The following is a 15,376-nucleotide window of genomic DNA, read 5'->3' as shown; positions in this document are numbered from 1 at the left end:
CATTGAAAGGTCAGGAAGGCAGCCCAAGTTATAAGCACTTATTTGTCCAGAAGAAATTTTAATAGGGGGTACAGTGCCTCACTCATGCAGCATGCAGTGATAGCATTAAGACTATAGTAATTGTCAGAAGTCTGAGCAAGCAACTATGCATCAATTCAAACGGCTGGCCCATAAGAGACGGCAGGATGACATTTAGGTCTCAATGACCAACGAAAAATGGCTTTAGAGAGAATATATGCATCATGCCCTTTACAAAAAGAATCACCCTTAGTGATTTAAAGAGAGAGGGTTGATCGAGCAAACAAAAAGGCAAAGGGCAGAGAAGATACCCACTGCAAAAGAAACTCTAGGCCAACAGATAAACAATACTTTAGAAATGTTGGCCTGCAGAGTAGAGATGACAGACCCCACACCAGGACCCAAACATTTCCGAGCACCTGGCATTGATGGATTTTGTGCATCTGGCTGCAAGAATGACATCTATTTCTTGAGGTGGCAAGTCAAAAGAATTCAACAGCCACCACTCAATTTCCATAAGTGAATGTTCAGGTATAGGACCATCGCCTGTTGCTGAGACAGGAGGTCTTCCGACAGGGGTAAAAGACGGGAGAGTACATTTTCAGGCTTAGAAGCTCTAGGTTCCACATTCTCCAAGCCCAGTCCGAGGCTATTAGGAAGACGGGCCTGTTCTGCCTCGACTTTCCTCAAACCTCAAGACAGGAGAGGGAGTGGCAGGAATGTGTACCGGAGACTTGTATCCTATTCAGTGTGCAGAAGCTTGGACACTGCACACTCAAGAGCGGCAAACAGGTGCCAGACTAATCAAAGACGCTCTGTGGCATCTCAAGACAGGGACGCCACTAGAGTTCTGCAAGCTGACCTCGAGCTCAGCTCATCTGCTCTTGCATTCAGGGACCCCTGATAGATAGTTGGCAACCAAAAAGATCTTCTACATGTCCAACTACCTGCAGAGACAGTCTCCTGGCACAGAATTCAAGATGCAGTCTGCCCAGTTGGTTGTTTTACCACATGGAAATTGTGTTGCCTGTTAGGACATGTACCAGCCCTTCCCTTGATGGTTGACAGAATGCTTTCAGGGCCAGGTGGATCGCCAAAAGTTTAAAAAGCTTAATGTTGAGCTGGCTCTCGATGAATACCAGAGGCCTTCATCTCACAGTAATAAAACATCTGTTACAACTGTGACATCCTGTTAGGGAAGGAAGGGTGTCCTGCCATTTTTCAGGCTGGCACTCACCTGTCACCAAATGAGGTCTAGAGCTGTGTTTTGCGAGGTTTGGACAGAGGCAACCTAGATGAGGGCCCATAGAAACTGTAGGTGCCATGGTATGGCACATATGTGCCATCAGGAATATGAGATGAGGAGCCCGAATGCAGCCAGGAGGTCAATAACCCTTCTTTACGGAGACTAGGGAGAGAATTTAAAAATTGAGGATCATGTCCTCAAAGCCAAGGACACACTACGGCAGAGGAAAGGATTTGAATGCTTCTGTATCCAAGACTGCCTCTCTGAAGGGAATCGTCTTGGTATTGCTCAGGTGTGGCTTCAGCTCATTGATGGAGAAGCATGACTGGTGTCCAGAGGGGCTTTATGAATGACTGTGGCGATCTTGCATTGGGCAGCCAGGCATCAAATTATCGATTGCATGTATTCCTGACCAATGAAATGCACTTACATCTGAGGGGCAGAGATAAGCCTGAAGGGCAGCAGAGCAAATTTGAAGTGTTGCAACACCACTGTAAAAAGCAGGTACTGCCTGTAAGACTGTAGGCCTGGCGTACGAGTTACTTACCTTCGGTATCGATGTATCTGGTAGAGATGATTCTAGCCGCAGATTCCTTAACTGGATCCGGAAATATTTCTTTGCCACAGTATCTCTGCGTGCCAGGAGCGGTACCACGTGACTCCGCCCTGACGTCGTCCGCGGGTGTGACGTCAGCGAGGTCACATAAGCCCCGGCGCGCTGACATCAGTTTTCTTCGGAGAACTTTTTTGCGCCACAATGTGGAGCCATCACAAACAAAAACTGTGAGAATATGGGAACAGTGTGAGAAAAATCAGATAAACAGAAAGGAAAGAAGCGAATGGTGAGGAACAACACCATTTGGGGAAGTGACGGGCACTGTGGCACCGAAAGTCATAGAAGGGAAGAGCAGAGCACAGTGACCGCAAAGCAACCTTGCAAGCAAGTACGACATTCTCCCTGGAGACAGAAAAAAACATGTGGAAAATGTTGCAGCAGATGAAAGAAGCCTGCAACCACAGTCTATTAACAGTGAAGGACAAGAAGTCCAAAATAGAAGAGTAAGGGCAAATTAGCCTAAGACTACACCATTAAGGAGAGTTGCATCCCCTGAAAAGAGCTAAAGGCTGAAGCACAGCCAAGAGACCCCAACTCAGAAGACTGCACACAAGTCAGAAATTGTAAGCAATATAAAAGGGAATAAAGTATGAGTAGACCCCACACTGAAAACACTAGGTTGTAGGGATGCAGAAGTACACATGAACCTACCGATCAATGACCAGAAAGGAAGGAGTGGATGCAAACACACAGAACAAAGCATCCTGCTAGGGAGGAAGTGAAAGAGAGCACTCGCAGAAGACAAACCCCCCAGAGGCAGGCGAGTGCAGAAGACCAAGCTAAGGGTCCTCGCGGTACGGGGAGGAAGAGCGGGTCATAAAGGAATCTGCGGCTAGATTTGTCTCTACCATATACATTGTTACCAAAGGTAAGTAACTCGTACATCTGATAGAGACTACTAACCGCAGATTCCTTAACCTAGAATAGATACCCTAGCCATAACCAGAAGCGAGGAGGAGGGCCTGCAAGAGAGCCACCCAGGAAGAAGAAACACAGAGCAGCAGGGGATATATAAAGGGGACAGGAAGGGTGGCCCAGCCCCCACCAAGCAGAAGGAAGCAAGAACGAGGCGAAAGGAGGCCCGGACACCACAAGCTCAGTCAAGATACCAGGGACATCTGCCAGATAGCCCCAAAGGGACAGACAATGGCAGAGGAGTACTGAGGAAGAAAGAAAGAATCACCCCAAGACTCCAAGGAGAAGAGGTAAAAATGGAGGCAAAGCCCCCCGCTGGGAAACACACCCACACACACACACACACACACACACACACACACACACACACACACACACACACACACACACACACACACACACAGTGAAGGGGACAGCTGAACTGGCCACAGCCTTGAGACAACGGACAAGGCTGAACGGCCCCACAGCCAAGCAAGGCAGGCGAAGAAAGACGCAGTCGCGCAAGACTCCGGCAGAACAAGACGTAGGAGCACAAGGACACACGTCAGGACCCCCAGGCGCGGACCAGAAAGAGCAGGCAGACGCAGCCGGCTGTTGGCAAGCACCACGAAGCCGAGCACCCAGACCAAGCCTAGCTCAAGCCGAAAGCAAGGGCAGGGACATCCAGAACGACCCCAAGGAGACCGTTCCCAACAGAAACCGACCCACGAAAGAAGCGGGACCATCTAGAAAAGAAGAAAGACGGAGGACGAACCAAGCCGTCAACCAGAACACAGGCAAACAACCCCACTGAAACACCAGACAGAGGTTAAGACAGAAACCTTGGACAAAAAAGGGGTGAAACACCAAGCACCAGGCTGCAGACGCATGCCAAAGCTGGTCTAGTGATGCAGTGGATACTGAGAAGGACAGAACTTGGAGCAGCGCAAGCTGCGCCTAGAAAAGATCAAAGAGACCGCACCAGCGGAATAAAATGACGCCAAGAGAGGTGAGGAACCCGCAAAAGGGATTCCACACCGACCCAGCGTAGGACAGAGCTATGCAATAGCTAAAAGTACCCCATTTAGGGTATGACACGTCTCAAAGAAAACATGGGAACCACTCTTACGGAAAAAATCCCGCATCTGAGAACAAGAACATAAGACCTGCGGTAGGAACCACAGACGGCTTAGCAATCAGCCAAAAAATACACACTCGCCAAAAGGGCTGAACCAGCAGCCAACAGAAGAGAGGGGCCAACCAAGGGACCCCGAAGGCACGTCAACCCACACGGAATATATAAACGGCTCAGTCAAAAACACCAGATTCCAGGAGCAGGTGGGATAACGCCTCCTATTACGCCCCAGAGGATCCACAAGCCAGCATAAGGGGCGGGAGACACAGAATGGCGAAGTCCGCATGAGTGTTTAACAAAAGGACCCCATCAAAGGGCAGGTCAACCAGACACTCCCTAATATTCTCAGGAAAAACAGCATCCCGTAGCCAAGCATGGTGACGGAGAGCCACAGAAGTGGCCATAGCATGACCGAGAGCATCAGCAACATCCAAGGCCGCACGGAGAATAAACGCGGCCAACTCTCGACCATCCAACACATGGCGCCGCAGATAAGCGCGGGCACCCTCATGGAAGACACGAGAAAGAAGGGACTCCCACAGGCTGGAGGTATCCCTAGCCAACACGCAGAGTGTTAAGCGCCCACAAGGCAGCACTGGATGAAGCGAAGATGTTACGCCCCCAGGAATCCAACTACCGGGCCTCCGAGACGGAGGAAACAACCCCACAGGCAGGGACGGAAAGGCAGTCTACAGAAGAATGCCTTGAGCAAAATGGGTGGAAGGAAAGGCAAACCGGGTCATGCAGAGCAGGACGGTGGCAATGCAGGAGTGGCTGAGGCACCGATCACCCGTGGCAGGGGGCCCCCAGAAGAGAATTATGGAGCGACGCTTCAAAAGGAGGAACAGCTCCCGTCCACCTGAGCCCTGGTGAAGAACTTCCAGGAGATTATCTGTAGGGAATTGGGTGACTGGTTCACACATCCGCAAAATGCCAGCGTCCGTGAAAATAGCCCGAATAAAGGCAACGCGGGCCTCCGTAGGGCGCAGCGGACGAGAAAGCAATTCCTCCTTGGGCGATGGCTGCAAGCTGAGCCATCCGTCCCCAAGTCTAGCTATAGGGGGAAGCGGCCAGCCCAGGAATGGTGGGGGATCCACGGACGAGTGGAGAACCTGAGGGGCCCCGGGGAGGGCGGAGAAGCCGGTGGAGGACCCAAACGCGAACTGCCGAAAAGAGAGTCCGAGGACGTAGGCTGCGGGGAAGGTGAGGCAGTCGCCTCCTCAGAGGGCCGAGGGGAACTCTGGGATGAATCCCTGAGTCCCGGCGACCTCCTGCAACGCCATAAGGAGCCCAGTAGGGATTTACGGCGAGGCAGGGACGCCACGTGCCGAAGAGTGGAGCCCGAATGACTACCCCTCGACGACACCATCATCCTACCACCTGAAGACGAAACCTTCGGAGCCGAAGCCGGGGCCGAAGCCACTGGCGACTCTGAGGAAGGCCCCGCGCGAGGCAAGGGATCCACGGACGTCTCAGGAGGAGGAGCCAAAGAAGCCTGCAGAGCCACAGCGTAGGCTGTCATTTGAGCCATAGTCGCCCCGACGCCCGGAAAAGACGGATATGGTGGCGACAGGCGAGGGGCCCACTTCCCGGGGGGAACCTGCACCCTCCGTCGAAGCAGGACAGGGCCTCAGAGACAAGCTGTGGGACATACCGGTCGGTGAGCGGCATCCTTGAAGTCTCGGCGAAGGGCGATGTCGCAGCCAAAATTCGGAGGCTCCTAGCTTTCGAGGTGGGGAACGGACGCTGGGACGACACCGACCTGGACAAGTGGGCCAATAGCAATTTCATCCGGCGCTCCCGCCATGACTTCGGTATGAGGTGCTGACAGGCGTTGCAGTCAGTCGAGTCATGGTGCTCGCCCAGACACCACATACAAATCTGGTGAGGGTCCGTCGCCGACATCTGACGTGAACAGGAGTACACGCCTTGAAGACCGAAGGCATTCGCACACTGTTCCAAAACGCAAAGCGTGAAAAAGAAGGCCAGAAAACAGGCCGGGGCACGATCCGGATCCGTGTTGTGCGCGGAAAAGAAAAAACTGATGTTGGCGCTGCGGGATGGGGCGTATGTGACCTCACTGATGTCACGCCTGCGGACGACGTCAGGGCGGAGTCAGGTGGTACCACCCCCGGCACGCAGAGATGCTGTGGCAAAGAAAAAGTTCTGGATCCAGTCTCACGGCTGGAGATAATTCTACATTAAAGAATCTGCGGCTAGTAGTCTATATCAGATATATGAAATATGCATCCTGCAAGTCCTTGAACACCCATCCAGTTCCCAGGATCCAAAGCAGAGAAGATCTGGGTCAGAGTGATCATTCTGAATTAGTCCTTGGACCAAGATAGAGGCGTGCTCCTCCAAAAATCTCTCTGGTGTAGGAGAAATAACTAGGGAGGAAATTAAATACAGGGCTTAGCCTTTTAGAACAATATGCAAAATCCACTGGACTGCTGTGATGGAAATATAATATCCTGCTCCTTACTGGCTAGGAACTGCTGCAACTAAAGGAAGAGTTGGAGGCTTCCTGTCCATGTTGGTGTGACAGCTACAGATGGCACCATGGGTTGTACGCGATTTCATAAAAAAACGATTTCATGGAATATCATTACTGAAAAAACATTTCACCTAAACTGTTTGATGCTTACTTGATGATTGGCATTTACGATTTCATAGAAACCAACGTGTATAATGTCTTATTTTGAAAGTGGCTTGTGCACGTTTATTTTTTAAGTGTTGATATTGCAGGTCTTACTTTCAGAATTTCTTTTTGCCCGAGGCCTTTATTTCTCTGCTTTACTTCAGGGGACATTTCTTCGGTTTAATAGCTTTCACGTTGCCAAATACTTTGAACACTTAATTCACTGATCCCTTGACTCCTCTAAACATCATCAATCCCTGATTTCCCCAAACAATCCTTAAACATGACCTACATTTTGCCCCATTAAAGCCCCTCACGGTGCTTAAATTACACCCATCTCTGAACACTTAACAGCCATCACAACCCTAGATTCCACTAATTCCAAACTCTAAAACTCGCTCTTCCTTTAAACTTGACTATTCTCACCCCTAAAATCCCTCACCACCCTTAAACTCTGCCCATAACTGAACCCCAAAAAATACTCAGCACTCCTAAACTCTATCCAACACTGACCCTTAAAAATATTCACCAGCCCTAAACTCTGTCCTGCCTATCTGTGAACCCTAAAGCCCCTCATCACAAGTACTCTCTACCCTTCCCTGAACTCTAAAACCCATCACCACCCCTAATCAACTACTTATCCGTGAACCCTAAAAACCCTGCACCACCCCAAAACTCCACACATTCCTGAGTGCAAAAAACCCCTTTCTACACTTGAACTTCACCTTCTCTTTCACCTAAAGCCCCTCATCAACCATCCCAGAACCCACAAACCCTTCACTACCAACAAGTACAATTTTAATGTAATTTTGGATTTTTCCTTAAAGTTATATTTTTGTTTTCCCCAAATGTCGTTTCTCAGTTTTAGTTTTCTCATTAATTCACATACCGCACCACACCAGGTGGACCGAAAGGTATGAGAATACACCTGCATTGACTGGGGAAAACTGACATGGCATGTAAGCAAGGCCTCTGGAATAGCCCCTGAACTTTCCTTACTGCAGGTGACATTGTCCGATTGTGAACAATAAGCTTAAAGAACATCTGTTATCGGACTAAATTTGAATTGCTCAAGTGCAAGTAGCCTTTTTTCTGAATAGATTAGATCTATCAAAGGGCTTGTCCATAAGAAAGTTGGACATCCCTTAACGCACAAGTCACTACTTGTGTAACGATCTATCTGTAAGAGACATTAGTTAGTGATAGATTCCTTACCTTAGAATATCCCCAGGCGTCAGACTGTAGCCGGAAAGTTTTGCTTAGCAGCACCCCTGCGCGTCAGTAGGTGGCGTCCTGCCGCTCCGCGTGCGTCACCGGTGTCGGCAGCACCGAAATGATGTCACGGAGGGTACTTCGGCACCATCCATGTGTGCTGATGTCAGTTCTGTACACGACTTTCCGCGCCAGAAACGCAGAGCCATGCAAGATACTGACCATTGGTGCATAAAACTAGGGCCCTAAAAGGGGATGACCTTAACCCTAGTAATCAGTTCGCAGAACGGGGAGGATGGGTGGGGCGGTAGGGAATCTATCACTAACTAATGTCTCTTACAGATACATTGTTACACAATTAGTAACTTGTCCATCTGAAAGAGACACGTTAGTGATAGAATACTTACCTTAGAATAGATACCCCAGCAGTACCAATCCCAGTGGTGGGTATGCGAACGAGATTACACCAGAAAGTCACAGAGCACCGAACGGCCAAAGAAGCCGTCTCTCCGGACCGGACTGTCAAGGCAGTAGTGCTTGGTAAACGTGTGCAGCGAGGCCCACGTAGCTGCCTGATAAATGTCCTGCAAGGCAACGGCACGTCCCAAGGCAGCAATGGCTGAAGTAGCATTGGTCGAATGGGCACGCAGTCTCAAAGGAGGCTTCTTCTTGGCCAAAGAGTAACATGCTTTGATGCACAGAACGACCCAACGGGAGATGGTCCGTTTGTGCACGGCCCGACCTTTTTTGGCACCCACGTAGCCAACAATGAGCTGCTGGGTAAGCTGCAGATAGAATGCGAGCGCACGCTTAGGGTCCAGACGGTGGAGCCTCTCCTCTTCCCTTGAAGGATGCGGAGGAGGAAAGAAGGTGGGCAAAGTGATGGTCTGCCCGATGTGGAAGGGCTTGACAACCTTTGGCAAGAAAGAAGGACGGGTCCTTAGACCACCTTGTCCGAATGAACAGAAAGGAAAGGAGGTTTGGATGAAAGAGCCTGGAGCTCACTCACTCTCCTGGCAGAGTTGATCGCTACCAGGAAAGCAGTCTTGAGAGTAAGAAGACGTAAAGGACAGTTATGAAAGGCGCACATCAGAAACGTCATGACAAGGTTTAAGTCCCACTGAGGCAAGATAAACGGCACCGGCGGGAACGTGTGCGTAATGCCTTTTAGAAAACAGTTAACAACCAGGGACTTAAAAAGAGAAGGCTGATCAGGAAGCCGTAGAAAGGCGGAAATGGCTGAAAGATAACCTTTGATAGTGCCCAGAGCAGAGCCCTGCTGGGCCAAAGAGAGAAGGAACAGAAGAACCTCAAAGAGGGGCAGAAAGGGGATCCACAGCCTTCGCTGTGCACCATGCCACAAACCTGTTCCATCTGCAGGCGTATACCGTTTTGGTGGAAGGACGCCTGGCTGCCAGAATGACATCACAGATTTGGGAAGGAAGATCAAAAGGTGTCAACTGTCGGTACTCAATCTACACGCATGGAGGTGGAGGCTGGACAGGCTCGGGTGGAGAACCGTCCCCTGCTGCTGTGACAGAAGATCTTCCCGGAAAGGCAGTCGGATTGAGGGATCGATCGCCATGCCGAGTAGTTCGAGAAACCAGCATCTTCGAGCCCAATCCAAAGCCACAAGGATGATTTGGACCCGGTCACGCCTGATCTTCTTCAGCACTCTGGGCAGAAGTGGTATAGGTGGAAAGGCGTACAACAGACCGCAGCTCCACTCGTGACGAAAAGCGTAGCTGAACGAGTGCCGCCTTGGAAATTCCAACGAGCAGAATTGATGACATTGCGCGTTCTCTTCGGTGGCGAATACATCTAACCAAGGCTCTCTCCACTGCTGAAAGAGACCTTGCACCACTTCCGAGTTCAGACGCTATTCGTGATCCATCAAGCACCGGAGGCGGAGTTCATCCGCCCTGGCGTTCAGAGAGCCTGCCAGGTTTTGAACCACCAAGGTAATGCCTTGATGTTACAGCCATGTCCAGAGGTGCAGTACCTCCTGACATAGGGTCCAGGACCCCACCCCGCCCTGTTTGTTGTAATACCAGATGGCGGTAGTGTTGTCCGTAAAACACCTGCACTACACTTCCCCGGACAGAGAGAAGGAAAGCCTTCAGTGCAAGTCGGACCGCCACCAGCTCCAAAAGATTGATATGGAGCCGGGACTCTGCCGGAGACCAAAGGCCTCTGATCTCCGCCTCTCCCAAGTGGCCACCCCATCCCAGGAGAGATGCACCCGTCACCACTGTGTGCTCCTGTTGGGGTAGGGAGAGGGATCTGCCACTGCCCCAATCTCGATTCGTGAACCACCATTGCAATTGTTGAGCAGTGCCCTACGAGATCTGGACATAATCAGACAGGTTGCCTGATGCCGCGCCTACTGGAACTTCAGGTCCCACTTCAGAGCCCGCATATGCCATCTGGCATGTGTCACCAGCAGGATGCAGGAGGCCATCAGGCCCAGGAGCCGCAGGGTCACCCTGACTGAAACCCAGGATAGAGGCCGAAAGATCGGAATCATAGCCTTAATATCATGGACTCACTGCTCGGGAGGAGAAACCTGAAACAGCATCATATCCAGAACCGCTCCGATGAATTGAAGCTTCTGAGAGGGACTCAGGTGTGACTTTGGCACATTGATGGAGAACCCCAGCAACTGCAGGAGACCGGCCGCAGTCTGAAGGTGGTTGACGACTGCCTGGGGCAAGACCTCCTTAAACAACCAGTCGTCGAGGTAGGGGAAGACGGACACGCCCGACCTGCGCAGGTGAGCCATTACCACCGCCATCAACTTCATGAAAACCTGAGGGGCGCTGGTAAGGCCAAAGAGGAGCACCGCAAACTGAAAATACTCCTGGCCTACCATGAACCGCAGGTAACGCCGGTGGGCCGGCAGGACGGGGATGTGAAAATAAGTGTCCTGCAAGTCCAACGCTACCATCCAGTTTCCAGGGTCGAGAGCAACAAGGACCTGAGCCAGTCAGCATTTTGAATTTCTCCTTCCGGAGGAAGCAATTGAGGTCCCGGAGGTCCAAGATGGGGCACAGGCCCCCCTTGTCCTTCTTGGGGACCAGAAAGTAGTGGGAATAACAACCACTCCCTACTTCCTGATCGGGAACGCACTTGATGGCCCCCTTGGCCAAGAGGGCAGTGACTTCCTGTTGGAGAAGAACCAAATGATCCCCCGACAGGCGGTACCACCGAGGTGGCATGGCTGGAGGGGAGGACTGAAAGGGAAGGGAATAATTCTTGCAGATTATCTGCAGCACCCCACTTGTCCGATGTAATTTCGCGCCAGTGGTGAAGGTGGTGGCGAACCCTGCCACCCACCAGTGTAGGGTGCTCCCTGAAGCTCGGATTAGGAAGGCTTGGAGGTGGAAGCAGCAGGGGTAGAGGTGGACTAACCCGCACGCTGGTTCCCAGACCTGCCCCTCCGGAAGCTGCGCTGAGGCTGGCTCTGCACAGGCTTGTTGGAGGAGCACCCCTGGGTGCCTCTGCCCAGTCACGAATGGAACGAAATCCAGGAGTGGCAGGCTTCTTCGTAGAAAGACCCAAGGACTTGGCCGTGCCCCATGAGTCTTTAAAGCGCTCCAGTGCACTGTCGGCCTTATCGCCAAAGAGACGGGAGCCATCAAAGGGCATGCACATGAGCGAGCCCTGGACATCGGGCGACAACACAGTCGAACCAACCATGTGGAAATTGCCCTACTCAACGAATCAGAGGTCTCGAAACCACACTTGATAGCAAACTTAACCGCATCCTTACCCTCAACAATAGCTTTGGAAAGGATAGCATGGACCTCCTCAGAGCACTATGGCAAGACCTGAGCAACGGAATCCCACACTACATGGGAGTAACGGCCTAACAAGCAGGCAGTGTTAACCGACCGCAGCCCTAAGCTGGTCGAGGAGAACAACCTCTTACCAAATTGTTCCAGTCTTTTAGAGTCCTTATCCGGCAGAGCCGTGGGAAAGGCACTCTGTGACGTCGAGGCCTGAATGACCAGGCTCTCAGGCGTAGGATGAGCGGTCAGGAAGGCGGGATTACCAGGCACCGGGCGGTGACGCCTGGCGACATTTTTATCCACCAGCGCCCGCAACCAAGTGCCCAAGAGGACTTCGGTAAGGGTCTTATTGAAAGGAAGCAGCGGCTCCGAGGATGTAGACGCCGTCTGGAGCACCTCCGTAAGGAGGTTGGTTTTGAGGGCCACTGTAGGGAGGTCAAGATTGAGAGCCTCCACAGCTCGACAGAGCACCATGGTGTAGGAAGCACCCTCCTCCATAGTAGGAGGAGGAGAGGCAAACCCCGGGTCAGAAGACACATCGAGTGTGCCTGCGTCTTCCAGGTCGCCCACCAAATTCTGCTCGGAATCTCATTGCCAGGCAAAAGGGTCCTCGGATCCGTCACAGTAGTCGTCCTCCTATGGCGTAGAGGGAGCCGGTTGCGGCGGCAGAGCCGGAGAAGGGACGAACAGCGTCGGTAACTGCGCCGGTCGGGGACGGGCCGGAACCACTTCCCAATGCGGATTCCAGGCCAGAACAAAATGGTCCTGGAACCGGGGTAGAGGTGGGATAAACGGCACCCAGTGCGGCACCGGGGCCGGCAGCGCTGCACCTTGTGGCACCAGGGCCGGAGCCAGCGGCGCAGGATCCTCTGGAGCCGGTGGCGGAGCCGCCAGGCCAACAGGATCTGGACATGGGACCATGGGGCCCGAAGGCGCGCCGGAGGGAGCCTGAGGCCTAAAAAGGCGGTCCATGGCAGCAAGAAACTCTTGCACCTGTTCGGGAGTCGCCGACGGACCCGGATATGGCGGGTAGGCCGCGGGACTCCAAGGCTCCGGAGGAGCCGCAGGGTCAGAACCCCTGTCCCCCTCCGAGGAGCGACGGGGGGACGTCGGAGAGCGAACATGCTTCTTCGACTGCTTTTTATGGCGTCGCTTACCGGAATTCGAAGGCGAAGACTTGGAGCCTGAGGAGTGATGGATCCAGTCCCGCGAACGGTCACGGGAACTGCCCCTGGACGCAGAGTGGCGGTGTGATTAATGTTGAACTTCCAGCAATTTCCGCAGCCGCTTCCGCAAGGCTTTTGGGGCCATGGCTTGACAGTCCCGGGATTCGTGATCTGTTTCCAGGCAGTAGAGGCACACATCGTGGGGGTCGCCACCGACATATTACGGCGGCATGTCCCACAAGACTTAGTCAGGCCTCCCTACGTGCATCAGGAGAAAAAAGGGGAGACAAAAGTCTCAAAAGAGTAGTCAAAAAGTGACTAAGGTACGTGCTCAATCCGGATCTGCACTTGCTGGCGCGGCAATCGAAAGAACTGATGTCAGCCCGCATGGGTGGCGCCTAAGTACTCTCTGTGACGTCATCTCGGCACTTACGACGCCAGTGACGGACGCGGAGCCGCAGGACGCCACCTAGTGACACGCAGGGGTACTGCTAAGCAAAACTTTCCAGATCCAGTCTGACGCCTGGGGATATTCTAAGGTAAGGAATCTATCACAAACGTGTCTCTTTCAGATAACCCAGTTGATGGCATCCAAGGGTGCCACTAACATGGTCTTGGCGGTCGGTGGTGTGTGGGTGCACATGCAACGTATACCATGATGCGTCCTGTATGTCTTGGATAGTTTTGGAGAGTGAGCCCATGAGGTCCTGCAGGACAGCTAGCAAGCTCATGCAGGAAATGTTCTATTAGGCATGAGTGCTCCAAAGGTATAAAGCATTCAAAGATAATAAAGCTACACTAGCTGAGAAAATAATTTTCTTGGCAAAGGCAACAATACATTTCAACTTCCTATCAAGGGGGTTCGAATGAAAATCATTTGGATTGACTTTACTTGTGATGCAGTCAACACAATGCTTTCAGACGTGGATTGTTTCGTCAAAATGTTAGGTTCTGATCTGTGTCTCTGGCCATAGGTCAGCTGACCACAGCGGTTGAGGGTGACCCAGACTAGCTAGCCATAAGTGTCCATAAAGGTCTTGTTAAATGGTATCAGTGGCTCAGATTATGTTGATCTGGTCAAATTGACTTTGGTTTCTAGAGCAAACAAGTGAAAATCTAGCACTTCTGCTCTTTCCGAAACTACAATAAAAGGGGCACTTTCTTCCCTTTCTGGACCAGATGTTGAATCCAGCTCTGTTCCTCATGAGGTATCTGAGCTCACTGGTATTTTGCAAGTCTAAGTAGAGTCTACATCAGCCTAATGAGGCAGGAGCATTTGTCCCCCTCCTCATAATCATCTGTGTTGTGATGGACTTAAGCTATGCCCTGGACTGTATATTACACCGAATAGGGTTTTCAAGCCTTTAACAGTTTTGGCATTGAGGAAATTGCCTAAATTGAAGGTCTGGCTGCACAAATATTTAATTTAATTTATTTCATAGTGCGGCATAGACCTATTGCAGGCTGATGTGGATTCAGTTTCAAAGACTGGCGTCACAATTGAAGTTTTCACCAGACTTCGAGTGGCAGGATGCAGTCAAAGTCCGCCTTGACTTTCTTGAGCTTTTTTTTTTTTTTTTTTAAATATGGGAAATTCTTTGTGGGAACAGGAGTTCATGCAGGACAAATCTTATGACTCAGAATGGACTAGGGACTTGGAGAGACCTGTTCGAACGCAAACTCTTCTAATACTCAGCAATGTAGCATTTCACCTCCCGTCCCTGGTCATATTCAGGTTATTGAGGGCTCACTAATTGCACAACTTCAAGTCATGACCAGACCACAAGCGCCATAGAAGTGTGGGTCAGTGGTCGGCATCCTCTTCCTGCAGTCATAAGGCGGTTTTAATCCTGTTGTTTTTCCTGACTGGATCATTTTAAAGTCATGGAAAACCAACAAAGGTGAAAGTGGAGCTTCGGACCGGTGTCAAAGGGAGAGAAAAAATATAACTGATGTCAGCGCTTATGTGTGGCTCATTGCCGTCACTTTCGGGTTTGTATGAAATAGCAGCAAAACCATGGCAGGACAAAGACAACATTGCTAAAACAAAAACTTTTCATCCACTTTGGTACCAGGGAACCTTCTAAAGGTAAGGAGTCTGTGCTCAGAAGTATGTATCGGAATTGGACATGTTAAGTCCAATTAAGCTACATTGTATAATTTTGAGACTCAGGGTTTTTTTTGAAGACTGCAGTGGCACCGATGAGAACTACAAGGTCAAACCATTCAGCTAGATTTACAATCTTAATGTGCCTAATAGACTTTGCTCAAACAAGGGCAACCACATTATAAGGACCACTTCTAGGTATACAACTCAAAAAAAGTATTTTTTCTAGATTATGTCTACTTTACCTCTTTGGCTTGGTCCTTCTCTGAAGCTTCACCGGCCAGCTCAACAGCACTCTCACTCTGCAAATTTTCTTCTGCTGTTTTGCCACTTGTTTCATGCTCCATCCTATCTAAGGACTCTGGTACATCTTCATTCTCTGCCGCCGCCTCTTCCTCCTGAATATTGCCAGACACACAAATTGGAAAATATTAAATCACACTAATGCTGGCTTTATTTATTTACTATTTTATTTATTTATTTGAAGAGTTTTATATAGCGCTGGCTAGATCCGGAGGTATCCGAGCTTAAAGCTGATGGCGCATGGTGT

The 15,376-nt window shown here is 50.9% G+C and overlaps 1 protein-coding gene across 1 annotated transcript in view; it reads right to left on the bottom strand.

Annotated features, from left to right (window-relative positions):
- MDN1 (midasin AAA ATPase 1) overlaps positions 1-15,376 on the bottom strand; it is a 2,142,100-nt gene that overhangs the window by 212,748 nt on the left and 1,913,976 nt on the right. Inside the window, exon 90 of the mRNA XM_086926648.1 lies at positions 15,072-15,224. Within this exon, the coding sequence (XP_086782774.1) occupies positions 15,072-15,224 (153 nt within the window). The remainder of the gene's footprint in view (positions 1-15,071; positions 15,225-15,376) is intronic.

This window comes from Lissotriton vulgaris, chromosome 6 (assembly GCF_964263255.1).
Source record: "Lissotriton vulgaris chromosome 6, aLisVul1.2, whole genome shotgun sequence".
In the NCBI taxonomy this organism is placed as follows: Eukaryota; Metazoa; Chordata; class Amphibia; order Caudata; family Salamandridae; genus Lissotriton; species Lissotriton vulgaris.
Note: the sequence above shows the minus strand (reverse complement) of the source record. Positions and strands in the feature narration are given on the sequence as shown.